Raw genomic sequence first — 27,513 nt, 5'->3', positions numbered from 1 at the left:
AGCTCTATGGAATACTGCTCTCCCCTCTGGTCTGGTGCTCCTGCCTCACACCTAGCTCGTCTTCACGCTGTTGAAACCAAAACGTTCAGAATCATTGGAATCTCCCGCGATGAAGCTAACTCCAAGGGCCTTTCACTCACTCACCGCAGGCAGGTTGGTGGTCTTTCCGTCTTCTACCGACACCTCTCTGGCCTTGCCCCCCCAGCTCTCTCTCGGCTCTGTCCGCCAAATATTCCTACAGGTCGCACAAGATCTGCCAGCAACCCTCTTATGGTTAAACTGCCAAAATCAAGACTCTCTGCTCACCTTCACTCTGTCATTCCTCTTTGCTCCCACCTCTGGAACAAACTCCCTCACTCTCTTCAATCACACTCCTCCCTCCAGGTCTTTAAAACAGCTGTTCACCACCATATCTTATCTTTCCCCATCCAAAACCTTGATATTTTCTACCCCCTTTAATTCACCCCAGATCCACTTTTTTGAAATACCAACTTCTTTCCTGGAAGTCCTAGCAGTGTCCATATGTTTTATACCTCTGCCACCCCCCACTTCCCCTTCCCATGCCTCCTCCCCCTAAGCCCTCTCCCTCCCACAGATCTTCCGAAGACCTGCTCTCAGATGTCGTGTTTGTGTCCTTCCCCCTCTCTCCCCATCTTGTTTACCGCTCCCCTTATTATATGTTTATGTGTCCGTTTATTTTTTTTTGTGATTCATGTTAGCTCTTTCACGAGCCTCGATGTTGTATACAAAAAAATATATATTGTTACGGTTCTCTACGCCGGCCTTCTTCCCCTTATCAAGGGGGGATTAATCCCCTTGTCTTTACTGGGCCTGGCGGAACCGCGACTTATTACGTCCATCCCGGACACACGCGGCGTAGGGTTTCGGGACTACTTTCGCTCGTACCTAAGTACCCGCGCTGCCCTGGGAGTGAGGAAACAAGCCTCGCACGAACCACGTGTGATGTTAGTACGCCGAGCGGATTGCGTACACGTGGTCCGCGCAGTCTTAACTAGTGGAACCCGATTGGAGCGATCTTATTCGTGCCACGCTTAGTCAATGGAGGAAACCACAGGAACGATCGAATCAGAAAGAAAGAACAAGGGTTTAATTATTTCCCACACGTATGTACAAGTTCAAGGACGAAGAGACACAGAATAGCCTTAAACAGTCTTAACTTATCCCAGGGACAACGGGCCCATCTCACACTCACACAGGGGATTGCAGATGGGCAGGTGTTCCCCAACGTGCCCAGAGATGGTCCACGTCCAGCTTTCCACGGTCCCCGGCACGTCCCGCGAAGATGGCGGCAGGCGAAGGCAGGGAATCGTAGCGCGTCTCTCGAACAAAGCAGATGTTGGGGCGAAACGGTAGAGGGCGGACTTTAGCGCGGCTGGCGGTTACCTAGCCTTGTTCACTTGCACGTCTCAAATGCGCTATTCGTTCATAAGCGCGTCTGGCTGCACCCGCATATATGTAGCGACTAACTCCTCTTCTTCGATACACTTGGTGTTGGTTAGCGCGCGCGTTCTCGTGCAATGGTCAAGTTCAGCAGGCAGCAGTCCTCTTGTCTCTCTCTCTGTCTCGCAGCAAGTCAAGTCCTGTCGAGGGCTTTTGCGCAGCGGTTCTTATAGCTACGCCCCCGAACCTTCTGGAACTCACCAGACTCTTCTCACCACGCCCTCTGACGCCACGCCACCGCCACCACCCTCGAGCTCTGATTGGCGGCTCGTGCTTCCCGTCATTGCTTCTGCCGCTCCACCTCGACTCCGCCCCGATGCTTCCTAGGTCTACCTCGTGTTAACTCGGCCAATGATCACCCAATGCTTAACAAACTGGATCGAGGCTAGGGTGGCTGGGAAATCGGTGGCAAGTAGGGCCTATCCTCCTGGCTCCTACTCAATGCAGAATTAACACTGGAAGGGAACTAAGCTCACAAATACGAAGACATAACTATACTATCGCGAGGCTACATGTTGCTTGTGTGACTAACTATGGGGGACAGACTTTAACCTTTATTACTCTCACTTGACAGACTCAAAACCGCAACACTGCGCCCCTCCCTCGTCAGACTCTTCCCCGAGTCTAACCTAAAAAACTGGAACGACCGGTTTTGAGAAAGAGTTGGGACTAACTTTTAATTCCGTGTGACCGCATGCAGCCTGCTCCCCCAGCCGGGCCGGCTTTGTCGTCCTTAGTGTGAAACTGCAGCCCTCGGTCCGCGGCTCTTCCAACCCACGACCACCAGCCCGATGCTGGAATACGGCTGCCCATGATGAAGCCTCCCTGTGCAGAGAGCGAAACCCAACCATCCGCTATCACTTTTGGAAAGAGAGGCGCAAGAGGGAATGTTCGCTCTCAATGCCCAGACGAACAGGGGAACGAGGAGGAGATGCCGGCCCGCAATGTTACTGCCAGACTCAAAACCTCGAGAAGGGGTGAGGAGAGGAGCAATCACCGTTCACTATGACATCCAGAACGAGAAGGGAAGATGTCCGCTGCTCCAACTATTTTACACACCCCTCTCTGACGTCATCGGTCATGCTTCACCAATCAGCGAGTTGCTCCCTACCAGTCGTCCCCGTCAATCAAAGCCCTCACAAATCACGACTCCTTAGGGCATGGCCTCGGCCTGCCCGATCTGTGCGCTTCCAAAGGCAGGGTTGTCAGCGGCAGCTCTCAATGTCCTTGCTTCCGGTAATTTTATTTCACTAGGGCATGCCCGTACTATATATAAGCTAGGACGTGCCCGTACGTGGGTGCCCGTTCCTTGCCAAAAAAAAAAAAAAAAAAAATTTGTGTAGGGGTGTGTGTGTGTAAACATCCTAGGGCGTGCCCGTACGTGGGTGCAAAAAAACATGCGTGCAAACAACAACAACAAAAAAAAACTTTGAAACCACGTGGCAGTAACGACCACAGAACCCCCCCCCCTCTATTTACATGAATGGTTTGGTCCATTCGCAACGACCACAGAACCCCCCCCTCTATTTACATGCAATGGTTTGGTCCATTCGCAACGCCAAAGCGAACGGCGAACGGCTAAATCGCCATAGCTCGGTAAGTACTTGTCCGATTAATTTCAAACCTTGAAAAGGCACATCCTCGGGTCCCCAGCAATATACCTGGCAAGTTTAAAGTATATCGGACCCGTGGTTGTCGAGAAACAGCGGTCACAGACAAACATACAAACACACATACACACATACACACATACACACATACACACATACACACATACACACAGAGATTAATGGAATTATAGATAGATGAGTGCCATTAAATGCGTGATTCTAACTCTACGTGTGTTGTATTGTCAAAAGGAACACAACAACAACAACAACAACAACAACAACAACAACATGCATTTTAAGGACATTTTCCCTGCTAGAGTGGGGGTTAGCCTATTGTCAAAAGGAACAAAGTACTAAATACAGAGGTAATGACATACAAGGGATAATTTACCCATAATCCCTGAGCTAGTTAGCACAAGAGCCACCCTTCATATGGCCACACGTAACACTTAATCCGAACACATGACCTACCGGATCCTTACTTATTACATGGTGGTTCTTCTTCTTCATGTCAATCGGAGCACACTAATTTATACAAATCTACCTGAACTAAAGTAATCACTGCCTACCCCCTACAAACGTAACACAGCCCCCCTCCCCCTTGGAACCATAGCTCCCGCAAGGTTCATTGCAGGCGCTAACATCCCAGTCTTACCACTTACCGACTCGCACTTAATTAGCCTTTGAAATAAATCAGGAGGGCTGTGGGAAGTGAGCAGTAGCTACTTACCTGTCCTCCTTAACGTTCTATCCCCTTAAGCAAAAATTCACATTTCAAACATTTACAGTCTTTCGGATCCTCGTTCCTAACTCCTCTGGAGGAAGAGAAAAGGAACAAAGCACAAAAAACTACCTTAACCACAAAACTTAACTAAAACTTGCAAAATTTCCATAAACATTTGTACAACCACTTCCTAAAGACCGCGTCCCCCGGTGGCTGCCACAAGACTCAACGTTACCTGCGGGGCCATCCCAACGCACCCCAAATTTCCACGGGCCCTGTCCTGGTGTTACAGGTCAGTGACATGGCTCGGTGGATTTCGCCCACATTCATTCACACAAATCTCATAACCATCCATACACGTTTCAAAACTCATCAAAACACAAAAATAATCACAAAGCACGTATTTCACCACCCTGCAAGACCATGGCATAGATGTCATACACATGTGTGTGTGAGTCTACTAGGCATCGGGGGAGGTACCGTACCATACAAGCAAGATGGTGGAGGAGCTTCTGGCTGTGGTGCCCGCAGTTCAAAAACAAGTCGCCCGACTTACGACTTCTTCACCCCCTCCCCCACCCCCTTTACTTCTTGGCCCCCTGACAGCCAAACAGCTCCTTATGCTGTCCTCCCGCCGGGGAGGTCTCCACACCAGGCTCCGTCGCCTCTGGCTTCCACACAGCCTCACGTGTCGCCGAGGGTCTCTCCATACCGCAGGGCACCCAAACAGACCCCACCCCAACGGGCTCCCAATTTGCAGACATCACTGGCTGCCAGGGGCAATTACCGCAGAGGAGGCCGCAGTCACCGATACAAGAGATAATTTACCCATAATCCCTGAGCTAGTTAGCACAAGAGCCACCCTTTGGATGGCTACACATAACACTTAATCCGAACACACGACCTACCGGGTCCTTACTTATTACATGGTGGTTCTTCTTCTTCACGTCAATAGGAGCACACTAATTTATGCAAATCTACCTGAAATAAAGTAATCACTGCCTACCCCCTACAAACGTAACAATATTTATATTGCTTCGAGAAGTATTACTATAAATAATTTAATGTCTTCCTTCCGTGTGCGTCACGCTTTATTCTAAAAGTTTCCCGCCGTCTACCGTTGAAACCGCAACATTAAAGTTCCACGTCTTGCCTCTTCCTCTTCCCTCTGAAAAGGAGGGCTTTTAAAACTGACATTTGTATGATTAAATGGACACGAATTTTTGTTCTTCGTAAATCGATTATTCGCTTTTTAACGGTACCATTTTATTTTCTAAGACGGCCGGAACCCTTAAGAATAAAGTGTGATGGACGGACAGACAGACAGACAGACGGACAGACGGGCGCTGCGCCTTTTCGTGATGCATGATTTTGCGAGGTACATCTGGTACATGTTGGACACTTTCTATTATAGGGCTTCTAAATATAAGATTGTACTTCCTCCCTATGGATTATAGGGTAGTTTCTCATTTGTTGTTGTGCCTCAACCTTGCGTGATCATAGACGGAGCATCTGCAGACGTGGTTACAAAAAGAGCACGAAACGTTGCATCGCTCCATCCCGCTCTTCTGCTTCCCCGATGAACAATACGTACCCAGCAAGGATGAGCAGAGGTAACAGCACCATCATGGGTCTTGTGCACTTGCCTTGAGGCATCCGTTCCATCTTGCTCTTTAACCTTGGGCCTTACGAGTCACAATGAGATATGGTGTATGATATGGTTGGTAGGAGGATGATTGGTTTATTGTTATATTTTTTTGTATACAAAGTCGAGGCTCGTGTAAGAGCTAACACATGAAACACAAAAACATTCACGGACACATAAAACACACAAAGGAAGCGAGAGATAAGAGTTGGAGAGAGAATGGAAAGCACACAAGCACAACAACAGTAGAGAACAGGGACATCGGTAGATCTGTGGAAGTGAGAGTGCTGGGGGAGGGGAGGGAAGGGTGGGGGGGGGGGGGGTGGTACAACGGAAAAAACAAATGAACACTACTCGGAATTTCAGGAAAGAAGTCGAAGGTTGAAAGAGGTGGATTTGGGGTGTACTGTAACTGATTAATAGCAGGCACACTGTAATTGAGTGTCGGAGTAGATGATGGTATCGTTATGATTTCCATATGGTTTGCTTGGGTTTTAACCTCAATTTTGCTGGATTTTTTGGGGAAAAGGTGGATAACCACCTGCTTGGGTACCTTGAGTAAGTGGTTTCATTGGTATTTATGCAGTATGGCCTCAGCTTACAATCCACCCTCTCCTCTTTATTTACTTCCTGTCCTCTTCCAGTGAGACCTTCTCCTTTGTGCTCACGAACGTCGATGGATCGAGGAGATTTGGGTACTGTCGGCGCTTGCTGGTAATTGTGACTCCCACTCGAGTTGCCTTTTTTATTTTTTTTATTTTTTTTTGTGTGTACAAGATCGAGGCTCGTGTAAGAGCTAACATTAATCACATAAAAACAAACTGACACATAAAACATATAATAAAGGGAGCGGGAGACAAGATGGGGAGAGAGAGGGAAGCACACAAGTACAACAGTAGAGAACAGCGACATCGGGTGATCTGTGGGAGGGAGGGGGCTTTAGGGGAGGGTTGTCCAGTCGGGCTTTTCAGAGAGACATAGTGAGAGTGTGAGATTTCTCAGGATTGAAAGACATGTTCCACTTGTTTGACCAATCTGTGATTTTGTCCAGGTCTGCAGAGAGTGAGGAGGCTGCTGCCTGCCAGTCTGAGGGATGAGGAATGGAGCAGCAGAGAGTGGAGTCATCAGCAAAGAGATAGAGAGGATTTTCCAGAGAGTCGGAGAGATCATTGATGAAGACCAGAAAAAGCACAGGGCCCAGAACACTACCTTGGGGAACTCCAGCCTGAACAGGAAGGGGCGATGAGAGAAATCCATTCAGGGCCACACGTTGACTACGACCAGAGAGGAAGTCCGCAAGCCATGCGTGGAGATTTCCACGGATACCATAGGAGGAGAGTTTGGTGAGCAGAGCTGGGTGCCAGACCATATCGAAGGCACATGATATGTCAAGGGAGACAGCTCTAATTTTCTGTTTGACATTGAGGACCTCCATCCATTGTTGAGACAGCAGAAGCAACATGTCCCGAGTAGAGTGATCTGGTCTGAAACCAAATTGATGATCAGAGATCAAGCCATTGGAGAAGAGGAAAGATTTGATATCCAAAGTCCTGAGAACATATCCTAAGAACTTGCTTAGAAATTGCTTTCGTACCTGTGCACAAGAGTATTTGTAGTAGTTGTTCACATGGCTCCAGCGAGCGTAAATATTGCCGATACCAAACGTTATTATCCATGTAAGCCCCTTTCCCCACCTCATTCATGTCTACGACTCCCTACTACCCCCCTCCCCAACTCCCCTACCTGTAACAGCCCCCAGGCAAGAATGTACCTGAAGTTTACTGCATCATCAGCCGGCTTGGTTGCTTCGATCTCTTCGCCAAGGTTGGAATTCCTTGTCTTATGAACTTTGTTTATCATACACTGTACTTCCTGTTTAGTGGTATAGGTGATGGTTTTGTTTGACGTGTGTTAATCCCATATGATGAGCGAAGGATTCCATTTCAAAAAGGTTTCATATTCTGACGCGCTTCATACCACATGTACATGCAGTGCATCCTTCATAAAGTATTCACGCCAAACAACAACAACAACAACAGGCATTTTAAGCCCATTTTCCATGCTAAAGCAGGGGTTAGCCCTGCGGGCCCCATGACAATGTTCTCCATTTTGCCCTATTTTCTGCATCTCTCCTTGTTAAGCCCCTTGCCCACATTTCTTCTTCCACCACCTTTAGCCAAGTCTTTCTCGGTCTTCCCCGTCCTCTACTTCCTTCTACATTCATTTCCATCACTCTTCTCAACCAGTCACTTTCATCCTTCCTCAACACATGACCAAACCATCTCAACCTGTTCCTCTTCACAGCATCAATCACAGGCTCTATTCCCATCATTTTTCGCAATTCATCATTTGTCTTCCTCTCTCTCAATGATACTCCGCACATCCACCGAACCATTCGCATTTCCACCCTTTCCAGCCTTCGTTGCTGTTCTAAGTTCATTGCACATGTCTCGCCCCCATAAATCATAACACTTCTCACACATGCAGCATACACCTTTCCCTTCAGCTTCAACGACACTCCCCTCCTCGTCAGCACGCCACTCAGTTCCCGAAACTTCTTTCATGCACATCTCACTCCAGCAACCGTTGCCGAGTCTGATCCACCTTCTCCATTCAAAATGTCTCCGAGGTAGCAAAATGTTTTCACACCTTCCAGCTTCACGCCTTCTCCAAGATCCAACTCAACATTTCCTCCATGTGCAGCTCCCTCTGTGCACACCTTACATTTGAATGTAGCTGCCACACTGGTTACTGACCCTCTCAAACCACTACATTTTTGATGAACCAACTCAGCGCACATTGTACATTGAATGGAGTTCACTCCGACACCCTTCCTGCACACAGCACAGGGCCACTTCCCAGTTCTTTCCACCTCACCACATGCTTTACCACTTGCCATCACCTTCGTTTTTCCAATATTCACCTTCAGACCTTTTGTCTCCATACATTCCTTCCACTTGTTCATCTTTTCCTTCAGTCCATCCATACTTTCCGCAATCAACACCAGATCATCTGCATACAACAACTCCCACGGTAAACCCTCCTTTACGTTCCGAGCCAGCACCTCCATCACAGCTACAAATAGTAGTGGACTTAGTACCGACCCCTGATGCACTCCCACCTTCACCTCAAACTCACCACTGTTCCCGTCCTTCGTCCTTACAGCTGTGCGCGCTCTTTTCTACATTGCCATCACTACTCTGATCAACCATTCCTCCACTCCTAACTTCCTCATTGCCCATGTCAATACTTTGCGTGGAACCCTATCGAATGCTTTCTCCAGATCAACAAACCCAAGAAACAACTTCTTCCTCTTCTCCATGTACTTCTCCTGCAACTGCCTCACAATGAAAAGCGCGTCTGTCGTTCCTCTTCCTGGCATAAATCCAAACTGCATTTCGTCGATCTTCACCTTCTTCCTTATCCTCCTCTCCAACACCCTTCCCCATACCTTCATTCCATGCTCCAATAACTTTATCGCTCGGTACGAGCCACACTCCAGAGGGTCACCTTTCTCCTTGTGCAGAGGGACAAGGGTACTCGGTTCCCAATCCACAGGAATACGGCCTTCCCTCACCACCAGATTACAGATCTCTGTCATTCTCTTCACACCCCAACTTCCTGCTGCCTTCAACATATCTCCCACAACTCCCGTCGGCCCTCCCGCTTTTCTACCCTTCATTGCTTTTTTCGCTTCCTCAACTTCCATCTCAGTTTTCTTCTCTCCTGGTCCTAAAACTGGGTTACTCTCTATGTTGCCATCCCATTCATTCTCTGCATTCAACAGCATTTCCATATAAAGTATTCACACCCCTTGACGTTTTTCACATTTTGTTGTGTTACAGCCTGAATTTAAATTGGATTACAGTGAGATTTTTTGGTCACTCATCTACACATAATATATACCCCATAATGTCAAAGTATAATTTTTTTTCCCAAACTTTTACAAATTAATTAAAAATGAAAAGCTGAAATGTCTTGGGTCATTAAGTATTCAACCCCTTTGCTATGACACTCCAAATTGAGCTCAGGTGCATCCAATTTCCTTTGATCATCCTTGGGAAGTAAAGTCTCTACAACTTTATTGGAGTCCACCCGTGTTCAATTCAATTGATTGTACATATTTAGAAAGAAACACACCTTTCTATATAAGGTCCCACAGTTGACAGTGCATGTCAGAGCAGAAGAAACCCTACCAGGAAATCCAAGGAACTGTCCGAACATCTCCGAGATAAAATTGTGAGGAGACATAGATCTGGGTAAGGGTACGGCACTTAAAGAATGTGGAAATACGCATACTCTTCCTGGAGCTGGCCATCTGACCGAACTGAGCAACCGGGCAAGAAGGCCCTTATTAGCTCAGGTGCATCTTATTACGCTCAGGTAAGAAGGCCCCTTATTACCCTGCGCACATGAAGCGAAAAATATTTTGTGGTCTGATGAGACGAAAATTGAACTCTTTGGCCTGAATACAAAGCATTACGTCTGGAGGAAACCGATCACAGCTAATCACCATCTAACACCATCCCTACTGCGAAGCATGATGGTGGCAGCATATCATGCTATGGGAATGCTTTTCAATGGTAGGGACAGGGAGACTGGAAAGGATGGAGGGAGCAATGAATGGAGCCAAATACAGGCAAGTCCTTGAGGAGAACCTGCTTCAGAGTGGAAAAGACCTTAGAATGTGGTGAAAATTTACATTCCAACATGATAATGACCCCGAGCATGTAGCCAAAAGCAACATTGGAATGGCTTTCGCAACATTGGAATGGCAAGCAACATTGGAAACAAGAATGTGAAAGTTGTTGAGTGGCCCAGCCAAAGTCCAGACTTGAATCCCATTGATAATTATCTGTGGAAATACTTTAACATTGCTATTCATTGACACTTCCCATCCAACTTCATGGAGCTTGAGCAAATCTGCAAGTAAGAATGGGAAAAACTCCCCAAATCCAGGTGTGCAAAGCTGATACAGACATACCCAAGAAGACTTGAAGCTGCAGTCACTGCAAAATGCGTTTCTACGAAGCATATTGACTGAGGGGGTTGAATACTTTAGTAAATTAGATATTTCTATATCTCCTTTTTTTTTTTTTGGAAAAATTTCTAAAAATATATATTCTACTTTGACATCATGGGATATTTTGTGTAGATCAGTGTTAATAAACATCAATTGAATCCATTTTAAAATCGGGCTGTAACATCAAATTGTGAAAGAAATCAAGGTGTGTGGATACTTTCTGAAGGTACTGTATAACTGAAACGATGCACACATGACTAGGTCTTCATGTTGTCACGTCTGAGACTCCGTTGACACAGTGTACCTCAGCGCCAGGACCTTTAGTCTCGGGACATGGCCAAGCAGTCTCTTATTGCACTGTGTTCAATAAATTCTACAACTCTACCGTTCCCCAAGGATCATTCAATTGGACCGAAATCGACGGCAGATGCACACAAAAGGCAGATGGTTCAAACATGTTTTCTTGCCTTTTAAAGGTTTTGTTTTGTATAAAAAATACAGGGACAAGGATAGACAAGGCCTTATTAATAAACTGTACGAACCAAGTGAATAAAAAGGTCACAGAGGTTAATGGGATTATTCAAACTTATGTACGATGTTGAGAAATAAACAAATTCTAACCCACTAGGCGCCACAGATCACACTTGTACAACAAGATAGGATGCAAGCAGGGACTTCCCTTTTCTCTACGATGTGCAGGATGGGCACAGGAGTTCGCTTTGGAAACCAGGTGCGAGACGAGGGCCAGTGACGAAGTCGGTCTAAAGATGAGGTAAAACTACCACGAGCAGCGCCAGCAACGAGTAGCACCCGAGATGACGAGAGCCAAACAGAGCATGTTGAAAATCAGCCACGAGGAATGCCAGCAACGATCAGCCCCTCCGCCAGGCCTCGTAGTCCTCTGTGTCTTTTTAGATGAGGCCTCTTGGTCTGCCCTCCATCCTCTCACCAGGCTCTTCTTCTTCTTCACCCATCCAAGTGAGATGGCTCCTTCCCTTCTCCAAAGATACAGGGTGATCCCAGCTAGGCTCAGTTGCACTCAGCCAAAGCCACAATAAATGTCTCCAAAATTTTTTCTCCGTTATCCACCTTGCTCATCGTCCTTCCACACAAGGCATCTTCTTCCTGATCTCCCTTCTCTTCTTCTTCCTCCTTTAGTCCATCCTGCCCACTAGGGCGGCCCCAATAAAATTAATGCACATTGACACTTCCAGCTCCACAGCACACTGGGAAGGGAGATAGTGATTGGCCTGGTAGTGGTAGCACACATGTAACACGTGTGCCTCTGTCATGGGAAATCCGACATAGCCCCGCCCACAAACAAGAGGTGCTGACATATAATACAAAATTAAACTGTCCACCCTGTCTATAAATTACATATGATGTCTCCCCAGCGTCACGTGTAACAAGCGACTTATTCTGACAGGTCCCTGTTAAATGGCAATCTAACCTGCTCAAAACACATAGACCATACGACACTTACCCTGGTCCAGATATAGATCCCTCCCCCTCCCACATAACAATATGTTCACGTGACTGTTTTAGTCAGCACGTGACCGTTTTGAAGACCTAATGCTCTGATGAACAATGGAGGAGAGAATCTGAGATCGTCTGTGTTCAAGACCCCTTTAAATGATCGTGGAGCTGTGGGCCTGATTAGTTGTGTTAAGCGTGAAGGAGTACTTTTCCTCAAGGAAAAGGTGATGTGCTTGGAAAACCGCAGAAACGTTGAAATGCCTCTCCACCAAACCCATTAATCCTTCCTGTGGTCCTTGGTGGAGGTGCTCTTGTAGTATTTTTCAGGAAATCAAACGAATAACCTCCATTAGCTACACCATGTCACGTGTCATCAGCTGAGAACCTGCTCCCAGTTTGTGGAAGGGATAAGTGGTGGTTTGCAGGTGAAGTGAGGTTCCCATGTTTATAAGGTGTGCCGTGTTCCTGTCCCCATGGACGTCGTGCAGGTGCTGGAGGAGGTGGAAAGGCGGCGCCGGATTTGCTTTGCGATGGTCTACCCGTTTGTGCAGTCCCTCAAGGACTCCGCCTGCCCCGAGCCCGGACATTCGTTGTGCGTCAAGAGCTTTATTCCAAGTCTCGGGACTCAGGTAGCCACGGACTAGATTTTAATTTATGTATTTTAATCGTGTTCATTTGTGGGTCAGAAAGTTCGGCTCAATGGGAACCACAAGTTAATTTTTCCATTTCTGGTCACGTGTCTCAGGAGATCGTGTTGGCGAGGCCCGTGGACTCGCGCATGGAGCATGTGGAATTTGAGGGCCTGCTCACCTGCTTGAACCCAGAGATGGTTGTTCAGGTGTTTGCCTCGCTCCTGCTGGAACGGAGGATTATCTTGTTGTCCTCCAAGCTCAGGTGTGTGTGTGTGTGCGCGTGCGTGTGCGTACCTGTGCCCACCATTGAATTTGCGATGCTTGAGTACATGGTCTACAAACACCTGATGCAATTGTTTCAGCTCTTCCATGTCCTGCAGTGAATGTAAATTTATCGGTCGAGTGGTTTGGGGCCACATATGAGGATTCTTCAACTTTGACCTGGAGATTCTTTTTACTCTTAACTAAGCTATTATATCTTAATATAATTCACCAAATGCCTGACCGTCTGTTCGTCTGTCTGTCTGTTCCCAGGTACCCCCAAAACGGCTGAACTGATCGCAACGAAATGTTGGGTGGGTAATCCTGGGACCCCCTGGAGTAAAATAGGCGATATTGTTTTTCCATTTTTTCCCCAATTTTTCCAATTTTCCAGTTTTTCCAAACACGATGGAATAATATTTACCGATATGAACAGTGATGTGGCTTTTATTGAAATTCTACAAACTAGCACCGGTACCCGCCTGTAGATTCAATTGGGAGGCCCAAATGACAAAGCCAAAATATCAGAAATTGAAGACTTTATTTTATTTTAAACGATTCATATAAACATCCGTTGAATCATATCACACGCAAATCATCAAAATCTAAACAGTACATGGCGCCCATTTTGAAAAAAGATTGAAATCTGCAAAACGGAAGCGGCCGCTACACCTGTTTCTCAGTCGCTTTGCACACGCTGCCGTGTTACTTCGGAGCCGCACGTTATATAGGAAGAGTTCGTCAGCAGTCGATCTACCCTCTCCTGGTACATAGAATTTCAACAAAAGCCACATCACTGTACATATCGGTAAATATTATTCCATCGTGTTTGGAAAAACTAAAATTGGAAAAAATTGGAAAAACAATATAGTCTATTTTACTCTCAGGGGTCCCAGGAATACCCACCCAAAATATCGTTGCGATCGGTTCAGCCGTTTTTGAGGTACCTTCGAACGGACAGACAGACAGACAGACTGACTGACGGACGGACATTTGGTGAATTATAGTAAGATACTGTTTAGATTTTGATGATTTGCGTGTGATATGATTTAACGGAAGTTTATACAAACCGTTTAAAATAAAAAAAAGCCTTCAATTTCTGATATTTTGCCTTTTCATTTGGGCCTCCCAATTGAAGCCCCGCCCGGAGAGGGGGTGGGGGGGGGGGGGGGGTGCCGTTGCCAGTTTAATTAAATACAAACATACTTGTCCTTCTTTTTAACCTCATTGGAACACACACCTGTCTCATGCGAATGGAAACCTCTCAATTCTTCATTGTATCGTTATTTAAATCGTCGAGGTAACCAGAGTAGTCCTTAAAAACGTATTGACCCCATGGGCCATACTATTGTAATATGGATGTCCTTGATAGAGAATCATTGGAATAGTGCACCACCAATTGTCTGGAGATTTCACCATGTCCAATTGTCTGGAGATGTCACCATGTCCAATTGTCTGGAGATTTCACCATGTCAAATTGTCTGGAGATTTCACCATGTCCAATTGTCTGGAGATTTCACCATGTCCAATTGTCTGGAGATTTCACCATGTCCAATTGTCTGGAGATTTCACCATGTCCAATTGTCTGGAGATTTCACAATGTCCAATTGTCTGGAGATTTCACCATGTCCAATTGTCTGGAGATTTCACCATGCCCAATTGTCTGGAGATTTTCACCATGTCCAATTGTCTGGAGATTTAACCATGTCCAATTGTCTGGAGATTTCACCATGCCCAATTGTCTGGAGATTTCACCATGCCCAATTGTCTGGAGATTTCACCATGTCCAAATGTCTGGAGATTTCACCATGTCCAATTGTCTGGAGATTTTCACCATGTCCAATTGTCTGGAGATTTTCACCATGTCCAATTGTCTGGAGATTTTCACCATGTCCAATTGTCTGGAGATTTCACCATGTCCAATTGTCTGGAGATTTCACCATGTCCAATTGTCTGGAGATTTCACCATGTCCAATTGTCTGGAGATTTCACAATGTCCAATTGTCTGGAGATTTCACCATGTCCAATTGTCTGGAGATTTCACCATGCCCAATTGTCTGGAGATTTTCACCATGTCCAATTGTCTGGAGATTTAACCATGTCCAATTGTCTGGAGATTTCACCATGCCCAATTGTCTGGAGATTTCACCATGCCCAATTGTCTGGAGATTTCACCATGTCCAAATGTCTGGAGATTTCACCATGTCCAATTGTCTGGAGATTTTCACCATGTCCAATTGTCTGGAGATTTTCACCATGTCCAATTGTCTGGAGATTTCACCATGCCCAATTGTCTGGAGATTTTCACCATGTCCAATTGTCTGGAGATTTCACCATGTCCAATTGTCTGGAGATTTCACCATGTCCAATTGTCTGGAGATTTCACCATGTCCAATTGTCTGGAGATTTTCACCATGTCCAATTGTCTGGAGATTTCACCATGTCCAATTGTCTGGAGATTTCACCATGTCCAATTGTCTGGAGATTTCACCATGCCCAATTGTCTGGAGATTTCACCATGTCTAATTGTCTGGAGATTTCACCATGTCCAATTGTCTGGAGATTTCACCATGTCCAATTGTCTGGAGATTTCACCATGCCCAATTGTCTGGAGATTTCACCATGTCCAATTGTCTGGAGATTTTCACCATGTCCAATTGTCTGGAGATTTCACCATGTCCAATTGTCTGGAGATTTCACCATGCCCAATTGTCTGGAGATTTCACCATGTCCAATTGTCTGGAGATTTTCACCATGTGCTTGTTATTTAATATACATAAAAAAATTAGGATTGAAATTCTAGACACTCCAAGATTATTACATTTGTACAAGCAGGAGAAGAGGAAGAGAGATGTGGTGGGGAGGAGATTGGGAGGAGAGGCTAGACTAGAGGATGAAAGATAGGGGAGGGGAGGAGATTGGGAGGAGGGGCTAGACTAGAGGATGAAAGAGAGGGAAAGATGGGGAGGGGAGGAGATTGGGAGGAGGAGCTAGACTACAGGATGAAAGAGAGGGAAAGATAGGGGAGGGGAGGAGATTGGGAGGAGGGGCTAGACTAAAGGAGGAAAGAGAGGGAAAGATGGGGGAGGGGAGGAGATTGGGAGGCGGGGCTTGAAGATGAAAGAGAGGGAAGGGTGGGGAAGGTCGGAGATTTGGAGGAGGGGCGAGAGGATGAAAGAGTGAGGAGGAGGGTGGGGAAGGGAGGAGATTGGGTGGAGGGGCTAGAAGATGAAAGAGAGGGAAAGTTGGGGAGGGGAGGAGATTGGGAGGAGGGGCTAGAGGATGAAAGAGGGAAGGATGGGGAGGGGAGGGGAGGAGAGGAGATTGGGGGGAGGGGTTGGAGGGCGAAAGAGTGAGGGATGAGTAGGGGAGGATATTGGAGGGAGGGGTTGGAGGGTGAAAGACAGTGAGGGGTGAGGAGGGGAGGAGATTGGGGGAGGAGGAGTTGGAGGATGAAAGCGAGCGAGGGGTGTGGAGGGGACGAGATTGGGGGGAGGAGTTGGAGGATGAAAGAGTGAAGAATGAGGAGGGGAGGAGATTGGGGGGAGGGGTTGGAGGATGAAAGAGAGGGAAGGAAGGGGAGGGGAGGAGATTGGGGGGAGGGGTTGGAGGGTGAAAGAGAGGGAAGGAAGGGGAGGGGAGGATATTGGGGGGAGGGGTTGGAGGGTGAAAGATAGTGAGGCATGAGGAGGGGAGGAGATTGGGGGGAGGAGTTGGAGGATGAAAGAGAGCGAGGGGTGAGGAGGGGAAGAGATTGGGGGGGAGGGGTTGGAGGGTGAAAGGGAGTGAGGGGTGAGGAGGAGAGGCGATTGGGGGGAGGGGTTGGAGGGTGAAAGGGAGTAAGGCATGAGGGGAGGAGATTGGGGGGAGGGGCCAGAGGATGAAAGAGAGGGAAGGATGGGGTGAGGAGGGGAAGAGATTGGGGGGGAGGGGTTGGAGGGTGAAAGAGAGTGAGGGGTGAGGCGGGGAGGAGATTGGGGGGGGGGGGTTGGAGGGTGAAAGACAGTGAGGGGTGAGGAGATTGGGGGGGGGGAGGAGTTGGAGGATGAAAGCGAGTGAGGGGTGAGGAGGGGAAGAGATTGGGGGGGAGGGGTTGGAGGGTGAAAGAGTGAGGGGTGAGGAGGGGAGGAGATTGGGGGGAGGAGTTGGAGGATGAAAGAGTGAGGAATGAGGAGGGGAGGAGATTGGGGGGAGGGGTTGGAGGGTGAAAGAGAGTGAGGAGTGAGGAGGGGAGGAGATTGGGGGGAGGGGTTGGAGGGTGAAAGAGAGTGAGGAGGCGATGCGATTGGGGGGAGGGGTTGGAGGGTGAAAGGGTGAGGGGCGAGTCGGGGAGATTGGGGGGAGGGGCTAGAGGATGAAAGAGAGGGAAGGATGGGGAGGGGAGGAGATTGGGGGGAGGGATTGGAGACTGAAAGACATTGAGGGGTGAGGAGGGGAGGAGATTGGGGGGAGATTGGGGGGAGAGTTGGAGGGTGAAAGAGAGTGAGGACTGCAGAGGCTATTTGTGACTAACCAATAGAGACCCCATGTTGGATATTTCTGATTCACCATGGATCTTGTCCCCAGCCAGCTGTCCCGTTGTATACACGCCCTGGTGGTGCTGCTCTACCCATTCTCCTGGCAGCATACGTACATCCCGGTGCTGCCTCCATCCCTCATTGATGCCGTCTGCAACCCCACACCGTTCATACTAGGTCTGCAACGCGCCACTCTTCCTCTTCTTGAGGACCAGCCAATGGAGGAGGTGAGTTTTCTTTTCCGATATAATCTTGTCCATAATCACACCACTGATTTTAATGGAGTTAAAGGAAGTGGTAATTGCACATTCTTCATGATCCTCTTGAACCTAATTTTCATTATCACCGATGATCTTCATGTGGACCAAGACTACTGTTGTATACCATCGCCATGTTTAATATTCGTTTAAATGTTAAGTTCTTCCTTTCCTTTCCTTCAATCGCTATCTCCCTGACTACCACACTCGTTTCTCTAGCACTTGGAGGGGAAAGGAGGGATGGAGTGTGAGGGATTTATTAGGGGTAAAGGGACTTTCGGTCCACCCTGTATTGCATGCATGGTGTGGTCATTGCAGAAACAGCTGATTGTGCCACTGACTTGTAAAATCGAAATTCCAGGTCCTGTTGGTGGATCTCGATCGAAGGACCTTTCTGCGGAAGGTAAGAAATCCAGCATTTGATTCCGAGTCCGATCCGGGTTTTTCTTTTTTTCAAGCCTTTGATTAAAACTTGGAATTTGATACTTGTGGTAACTATGGATTATCCGAATCCTAACCTCCCCAATGTGACCCATACAAGATTCCACATTGAGCCTGGAATGGTCATACCAATGCAGGGTCTCTGCCTGGATGCGTATGGTGCACATGGTTCCGTTGGTCGTTCAACACAATAGAAAATCAACAATTTGATTTATTAATATTTTAAACAAAGATAAATCCGTTTTTCTGCCTCCAGTTTGTTCTTTTTTATTTATTTATTTTTTAAAAAACAAACGACGCAGAAAAACGGACTTGTCTTTGTTAAAAAAATTAAAAAATTGAAAATAACACTTTGCTAATGGACGAAGCATGATGATCAGCTGGGACTTCATATGGCGGCACAACCGTCGTTAGTTTCCTGCATCCGAAAACAAGCAAAATCCTCATCGTGTAATAAGTTGAAAATCTCCAAGTGCAGTCTCGGAGAACTAGCCCTTGACGAAGTTAACTTCGACATGGTTATTCTCTTGGTGGAGTCAGGTACCCCGATGGCCGAATCAAAGTATCCCCGATGGCCGAATCAAAGTATCCCCGATGGCCGAATCAAAGTCCCAACCGAGGTCCTACCTGGTTCTATTTGCTCTCTCTATGTTCAAGTTGATTGGAGTTTTTTGTTCTCGACATTTCTTGTAAATTCGGATTTTCTTATCCTTCCAAATCTCATTTGGTGTTCTGGGAAAACGTTTTGGTGTGATGATGAAGAAAGGGAAGCATGTACGTTTTTGGTTTGGATCACAGTATGGACATACTGACCCAACTCGAGAAGATGCCATCTGGGGGTCATCAAAGCGAGACCACTCGGAAAGCTTTCCATGAAGACGTGCCAAGTTTCCATTTCCAACCTCACGCTCAAGTTGTTTTTAAGCGTCAGGTCAATGTGGTCTCTCTTCCGTTGGGATGACTCTGCATATCTCAGGTCAATGTGGTCTCTCTCCCGTTGGGATGACTCTGCATATCTCAGCTCAATGTGGTCTCTCTCCCGTTGGGATGACTCTGCATATCTCAGGTCAATGTGGTCTCTCTCCCGTTGGGATGACTCTGCATATCTCAGGTCAATGTGGTCTCTCTTCCGTTGGGATGACTCTGCATATCTCAGGTCAATGTGGTCTCTCTCCCGTTGGGATGACTCTGCATATCTCAGGTCAATGTGGTCTCTCTTCCGTTGGGATGACTCTGCATATCTCAGGTCAATGTGGTCTCTCTCCCGTTGGGATGACTCTGCATATCTCAGCTCAATGTGGTCTCTCTCCCGTTGGGATGACTCTGCATATCTCAGCTCAATGTGGTCTCTCTCCCGTTGGGATGACTTTGCATATCTCAGAATGTCTTGCGTGAAGTTAGACCATGGGTATTGCTTACCTGTGTTAACTCTGTGCAGGTACCTCTTGCAGCTAATGGTTTTTTTTGTTCAAGTAGTTTGTTTTTATCACGCGATGGATTCAAATGGCGGCATATCCTCCATTCGAAGCAATTCATTCTTCGAGATACGTGCTCATGGTAACTCCATTGCGGCATGATGACCCTTCAGGTGCTCCATGTACGTTTTCTTGATCCAGTTGTTTTCAGCCCCTGTTTGTCTTTCAGTGAACAGGATATCTCAAAAGGTTGTGGACGGATTAGGACAAAATTTTGTGGATAGGTTGGGTGTGTGACGAGGATGAAATGATTCGATTTTGTTGAAGACGATTTTAGTTCGACCAAGTGCCGTTCTATTATCACCTGTAACAACTAGAACGACTCGGTCGAGCGTATACCTCCAACAGGTTGAACATTTTATGTTTTGTATCCGAATGATAAAGTCGACCTGCACCTGAACCCAAATGTGATTGGCTTGTTGTTTACACATCCACCAAGTTGTCACAATTAATCCACAACTTTTTGAAATATCTTTTTTGAAATACTTTTTTCAACAACCCTAACCCTAACAACTCTAACCCTAACGACCCTAACCCTAACAATTTCAACCCTAACGACCCTAACCCTAACAAGTCCAACCCCAACCCCAACCCTAACCCTAACAACTCTAACAACTCTAACCCTAACAACTCTAACCCTAACGACCCTAACCCTAACCCTAACAACTCTAACCCTAACAACCCTAACCCTAACAACTCTAACCCTAACAACCCTAACCCTAACAACTCTAACTCCAACCCCAACCCTAACCCTAACAACTCTAACCCTAACAACTCTAACCCTAACAACTCTAACCCTAACGACCCTAACCCTAACAATTTCAACCCTAACAACCCTAACCCTAACAAGTCCAACCCCAACCCCAACCCTAACCCTAACAACTCTAACCCTAACAACTCTAACCCTAACAACCCTAACCCTAACAACTCTAACCCTAACAACCCTAACCCTAACAACTCTAACCATAACAACCCTAACCCTAACAACCCTAACCCTAACAACTCTAACCCTAACAACTCTAACCCTAACAACTCTAACCCTAACCCTAACAACTCTAACCCTAACAACCCTAACCCTAACAACTCTAACCCTAACAACCCTAACCCTAACAACCCTAACCCTAACAACCCTAACCCTAACAACTCTAACCCTAACAACCCTAACCCTAACAACTCTAACCCTAACAACCCTAACCCTAACAACTCTAACCCTAACAACCCTAACCCTAACAACCCTAACCCTAACAACTCTAACCCTAACAACTCTAACCCTAACAACTCTAACCCTAACAACCCCAACCCTAACAACCCTAACCCTAACAACTCTAACCCTAACCCTAACAACTCTAACCCTAACAACTCTAACCCTAACGACCCTAACCCTAACAACTTCAACCCCAACCCTAACAACGCTAACCCTAACAACCCTAACCCTAACAACCCTAACTCTAACCCAAACAACCCGAACCCTAACAACCCTAACCCTAACCCTAACCCTAACAACCTTAACCCTAATAACTCTAACCCTAACAACCCTAACCCTAACCCTAATAACTCTAACCCTAACAACCTTAACCCTAACCCTAACCCTAACAACCCTAACCCCAACAACCCTAACCCTAACCATATATCGTTTTTGGCCTTATCACTCATTGGTGAAAAATCACTTAAAATTCTCTGATCCAGATCTTCACCAAAATCTAATAAATTTGTCATCACATACCAAATCTGTCCAAGTTTCGTCTGAATCCGTCCACAACTTTGAAATGTCGTGTTCACAAACAGACAGACAGAGACAAACAGACTGACCGACAGGTGTAAAAACATAACCTCCATCCACCTTCGGCGGCGAAGGTAAAAATGCTGATTTATTCAACCTTTCCAGTCATCAAGTTATATTTGCATCTCTTTCCCAATGTCTCCATCTTGCCAACCCTCATGTTCATTCCCTGTTTCACGATCCGTGCTTGAAGTGACAATGAAGTCAAAACGATGAAGAATTGTATCGACCTGGAGTGCCTTGTACCATTCCTACCTGTACCGTTTATTCTTACAGTCCTGTCGTGCACAGAACGACCTGAAAATGGTCCAGGTGTGATTCCTCCCTCTTTCACCTCCCGTTCTGAAAGAGGAATTGTTTTGAATGCTCTTCCTTCCTTCCAAGAACTCTCGTCATGGACATCACCTTTTTACATAAAGTTTCACTGCCATGTTCCCCTTTCCTTTCCAAACGTATTGTTCATATACAGATGGATCATTTCCTTGTACAACTGTATTTTCCTCATTTTGATTTCCTATCGTTTTCCAGTGTTCGTAATTTCAAGTTATTTGTGCGTTGAACTTTACCTGTTGATATCCTCCAAGCGCATGACCTTCCACCAACGTTTTCTCCTGTAAATCAGAAAAGTAAAATATATTTCGGTGATCTCTGCATCACCAGATGGGAATGTCAGACAACTCCTGAAACACCTGATTTATTACCATCTCGGCACATTCCAGGTGGGGGACGAGGCTCGAATCCTCCCGCCCAAGCTGGCAGCCCCCTTGGTGGAGGACCTGATTACCTGCACATCTCGAGCATCTGTCCCAGGTAATCACACACCATGTTTGGCAAGACAACAATTTCCCATTACATTGCAAGGTAAAACGATTCTTGCTTTGTTCCAGAAATACACTCGTGATGCATCCAGTTCAGGGCTTAAGCTGACCCAATGACCTTTTAACTGCCCTACAGGATCTCTGAGCCTTAAGGAGACGGTCTCGAACGCATTTCTGCACTTTCATGTCCGGCTCGTCGGAACTTACCCCCGGCACGTGCACTTGGACAAGCACGGGCGGAGAATCCTCAACCAATACGCGTTCCGTAAGGCCTTCCCCTCGAGGATTACCCGTCACTTTATGAAGGTCTTTATGCAGACCCAGGCCTTTCAGGGCTTCATTGGCGAGCGCGAGACCGGCACACCCACACAAGGTGCGCAGCTGGCTTAGGATCTATCGACAAACAGTTGGGGCCTGCATGGATGGTCAATAAATGTATTCTCTAACTGATCCACAAGGGGCTTAACCCCCAAATGGACAGGACCAGTCTTCTGCTCTATCCTGGGTCTACTGTGCCTCCAATTAAAGACCTTGTGCTTTCTCCTTTGCAGAAATATTTGAACAGCGAGTTAGAGACTTCCTCTCAAGTGAAACAGGTGAGTGCGTTTGATCGTACTCGTGTAATTGTTAACATCATAAAAAGTGGTTTCGCTGGTTAAATGTTACAACTGCTTGTTTTCAACACAATGATCCAGTTTAAATTCCACAACCGGTGGTGTCAACATTTGTTTTACTCCGAGATATTGCTCTGGTCTCCAGATGGACTGGTTAGTGCTCTGGTCCATATCGTCATCATTTCTGGATTTGTGGTTTTCTGCAATTCGAGTGGTCCCTGAAGAGGGAAGAAATCCCTTTATAAACAAAAACACAACAAAACACAATATTTATTAATCCTCCCTTGCTCTGACAAAGGGTTAACTCCAAAAAGGTCTGCGATTGCTCCCCACAGCAGTTTGCGTGACCCCTCGCTTCATGCGACGCTAAGCATGACCCCTTTCTCCCCACGATGGGGTCCAGCGATTCAGATCAACTAGACTCTTCGTCCAATGTTGGTAATTGGGAAGATGAAAGTGCTCGGCTTGGCAGTCTGTCTCACTGTAACAATGGAAATGGATGATGAAGAAGAAGCTCCCAGTAAATAAATTTGGTGTTTTGGGCACAAAGATATGCAAATACTCCAGAAAAGGGTTTATATTTATCACTTTCAGGCCAAGCTCGAGAGGTTATTAACGACTCAAAGTGAGCCCTTAGAAATCACAATTTCAAAAACAAAGAAAACAAGAAAGAGCAGAGATTGTAAACTCTCGCCAGGATGTATTTTCAGTGGTTTTTAAGGCTTTTGCATTAAAACAAATATGGCGGCCGAACCATGTGACCAATCACGTCAGTATTTTTTTCTCCCCTACTTTATTCCTAGATTATGCTCAAGAAATTTCATCTTCATCAGATGAAGTTTTGTACTTGTCAAATTATGACATCATCCTTAACATATTTTATTCCCCATGGAGAGTTTTTTTTACAATGAGCCAGGTCTCAATTTTTTTCATGGAGTGGTTTCAGAGATAGAGGTGTGAGGTTTTTCCAAGATGGTGCCTGTACCACGTCATAATTATGTACCACTAACCGGCGCCTGTACCACTATGACGTCATAATTATCATTCAAATATTCTACAGGAGGAGGCGCTCCTCTGCTGAAAATTTCCTGTCAATCGGACCAACGGTTGCAGAAAAAAATCAAAGTTATTCTGTGCGGACAGACAGACAAACAAACTGACTCAAATGCAATACCCTCTCCTCAGGTGAGGGTAACAAGTACAGATCCATTCAAAGTACACCACCCCCATGCCAAATAAATAAATATCCTCCAGCGCACGGCATTGCCGGGTGCCTACGGAGCCCCGCAATACCGCTGTGCAGCTCGTAGAGACTGTATTTGGAGGGAGAGGTGCACAATAATTGATTAATTAATTGCATAATTAAAATCAATAAATACCAATCGTAAAATAATTTCTTAATCAATTGGCTAACAGTATACCGCAACCACCAGTGTTTCATCCGAAGCTGTAACGTTTTGAAAATTAAATATCAAAAAAAAAAATTACATTTATCAATAAATAATAAATCGATTAATTGATGAAACAACAAATCAGAAATATCCTTTATGGCCACATCACTTGGTCATTGTCATGTCCAGATATTAGCTTTCTAGCCCAAAAGGTGCCTGAGATATTGCCCAGTTTAGGAATGAAATAAACAAGTGAATCCTCTTGGATTGCGCTGAGGTTCGGGCATGGAATTTCGAGCCTCGATCATGGTTCGAGCCTCGATCTTGTATACAAAAATAATAATAATAATAATAAGAACCTTGGGCCGAATCTCGCGCTTCACCAGTGCGCGTGCGCGAATTTACGTCACGTCGGCAGCGAGAAGGGGTTCCCCAACACGAACCAATCAGGAACTGCCACGTCACACTTATATGATCTCAGAATTCCTGTGACAGGAATTCGCGTTACACTGGCTGGAAGTCATTCGCTAGAGGCGCTTCCTCAGCGCTAATAAATGATTAATAATGAAAATAAATAAATCATAATCATAAAAATTAAATAATTAATCAATTGGCTAATTGATTACATAAACCACCACCATTTCATCCGACGCTGTAACTTTTAGAAAACAATAGTGCTTTCCCACCACCGTACCGTACCGTACCGCAACAAAAATCGGTTTTTTGGTTTTTCCATTGCCAAGCGAACCGTACCGTACCTAAGTACCCGTGCTAAGTTTGGTTCGTGTTATGGATAGGTACCAAGCGAGCCGAACCCGGACCTATGGGTGGAGCTCGCAATACTGCAGACCGTTGATTGGTCAATCACAATCGTCACAGAACCGTCACGCAATGTTCAGACCCAACCGCCATTTTGTAATACCACAATTCCGGAGAGAAGATAGCTAAAGCATAAGTGATGAGAATCAGAAAAAAATACATGGAAAACCTGGAGAGTTCAGTTTGGTCTGCTGTTGAGGTGCAAGCCCTCATCAGTGTTTGGTCAGAAGACCAAATCCAACGACATCATGAGAAATTACGCAACCACGGTCGCCGTTTTTATCGTCACTTCAGATAACTCCGCCTATTTTCACGGTTCTGTTGTGCGATGGAAAAAACGACACAGGGAGTACTGTACCAAACCGTACTCTACAGAGCCGTACCGAACCGTACTCTGCAGTGCCGTACCGAACCGTATCCTACAGTACCGTACCGAACCGTACTCTGCAGTGCCGTACCGAACCGTATCCTACAGTACCGTACCGAACCGTACTCTGCAGTGCCGTACCGAACCGTACTCTACAGTGCCGTACCGAACCGTACTCTACAGTGCCGTACCGAACCGTACTCTACAGTGCCGTACCGAACCGTACTCTACAGTACCGTACCGAACCGTACTCTCCAGTGCCGTACCGAACCGTACTCTACAGTGCCGTACCGAACCGTACTCTACAGTGCCGTACCGAACCGTACTCTACAGTGCCGTACCGAACCGTACTCTACAGTGCCGTACCGAACCGTACTCTACAGTGCCGTACCGAACCGTACTCTACAGTACCGTACCGAACCGTACTCTACAGTGCCATACCGAACCGTACTCTACAGTGCCGTACCGAACCGTACTCTACAGTGCCGTACCGAACCGTACTCTACAGTGCCGTACCGAACCGTACTCTACAGTGCCGTACCGAACCGTACTCTACAGTGCCGTACCGAACCGTACTCTACAGTGCCGTACCGAACCGTACTCTACAGTGCCGTACCGAACCGTACTCTACAGTGCCATACCAAACCGTACTCTACAGTGCCGTCCCGAACCGTACTCTACAGTGCCGTACCGAACCGTACTCTACAGTGCCGTACCGAACCGTACTCTACAGTGCCATACCGAACCGTACTCTACAGTGCCGTACCGAACCGTACTCTACAGTGCCATACCGAACCGTACTCTACAGTGCCGTACCGAACCGTACTCTACAGTGCCGTACCGAACCGTACTCTACAGTGCCGTACCGAACCGTACTCTACAGTGCCGTACCGAACCGTACTCTACAGTGCCGTACCGAACCGTACTCTACAGTGCCGTACCGAACCGTACTCTACAGTGCCGTACCGAACCGTACTCTACAGTGCCGTACCGAACCGTACTCTACAGTGCCGTACCGAACCGTACTCTACAGTGCCGTACCGAACCGTACTCTACAGTGCCGTACCGAACCGTACTCTACAGTACCGTACCGAACCGTACTCTCCAGTGCCGTACCGAACCGTACTCTACAGTACCGTACCGAACCGTACTCTACAGTGCCATACCGAACCGTACTCTACAGTGCCATACCGAACCGCACTCTACAGTGCCATACCGAACCGTACTCGACAGTGCCGTACCGAACCGTACTGGGCAATGGAAAACGCCATGAGTCATTAATCACAGCTTCCAAACTCAAAAGGGGCCTGATATATCGCCCAGAATAGAAGGGAAATAAATAAGTACTTAATAAATCGATAATATAATAATTAAGTAATACCATTTTACAAACGGGTTCACAGCTCTAAATGTACCATTTAATAAACGGGTTCACAGGTCTAAATGTACCATTTAATAAACGGGTTCACTGCTCTAAATGTACCATTTAATAAACGGGTTCACAGGTCTAAATGTACCATTTAATAAACGGGTTCACTGCTCTAAATGTACCATTTTATAAACGGGGGTTCACAGCTCTAAATGTACCATTTTATAAACGGGTTCACGGGTCTAAATGTACCATTTTATAAACGGGTTCACGGGTCTAAATGTACCATTTAATAAACGGGTTCACAGGTCTAAATGTACCATTTTATAAACGGGTTCACAGCTCTAAATGTACCATTTTATAAACGGGTTCACAGGTCTAAATGTACCATTTAATAAACGGGTTCACAGCTCTAAATGTACCATTTTATAAACGGGTTCACGGGTCTAAATGTACCATTTTATAAACGGGTTCACGGGTCTAAATGTACCATTTAATAAACGGGTTCACAGGTCTAAATGTACCATTTAATAAACGGGTTCACTGCTCTAAATGTACCATTTTATAAACGGGGGTTCACAGCTCTAAATGTACCATTTTATAAACGGGTTCACGGGTCTAAATGTACCATTTTATAAACGGGTTCACGGGTCTAAATGTACCATTTTATAAACGGGTTCACGGCTCTAAATGTACCATTTTATAAACGGGTTCACGGGTCTAAATGTACCATTTTATAAACGGGTTCACGGGTCTAAATGTACCATTTTATAAACGGGTTCACGGGTCTAAATGTACCATTTTATAAACGGGTTCACGGCTCTAAATGTACC

General features: G+C 46.3%; 1 protein-coding gene across 9 annotated transcripts in view; it reads left to right on the top strand.

The window, feature by feature from the left end:
- LOC137421075 (DENN domain-containing protein 2D) overlaps positions 1–27,513 on the top strand; it is a 102,514-nt gene that overhangs the window by 74,211 nt on the left and 790 nt on the right. For 4 of the 9 annotated variants that reach the window (XM_078779251.1, XM_068106761.2, XM_068106771.2 and 1 more), the window contains exons 5-14: positions 5,299–5,408; positions 6,085–6,154; positions 7,193–7,264; positions 12,428–12,568; positions 12,685–12,833; positions 17,399–17,576; positions 17,968–18,009; positions 22,022–22,112; positions 22,257–22,493; positions 22,672–22,716. In XM_078779251.1, coding sequence (XP_078635377.1) covers positions 5,299–5,408; positions 6,085–6,154; positions 7,193–7,264; positions 12,428–12,568; positions 12,685–12,833; positions 17,399–17,576; positions 17,968–18,009; positions 22,022–22,112; positions 22,257–22,493; positions 22,672–22,716 — 1,135 coding nt within the window. Of the gene's footprint in view, positions 1–5,298; positions 5,409–6,084; positions 6,155–7,192; positions 7,265–12,427; positions 12,569–12,684; positions 12,834–17,398; positions 17,577–17,924; positions 18,010–22,021; positions 22,113–22,256; positions 22,494–22,671; positions 22,717–27,513 lie in introns of those variants that run through there. The other 5 variants (XM_078779419.1, XM_068106780.2, XM_078779449.1 and 2 more) reach the window with 3 other exon arrangements.

This window comes from Myxine glutinosa, chromosome 1, assembly GCF_964187855.1.
Source record: "Myxine glutinosa chromosome 1, kmMyxGlut1.1, whole genome shotgun sequence".
NCBI classification, from domain to species: domain Eukaryota; kingdom Metazoa; phylum Chordata; class Myxini; order Myxiniformes; family Myxinidae; genus Myxine; species Myxine glutinosa.
This window is presented reverse-complemented; position numbering and strand designations above follow the sequence as displayed.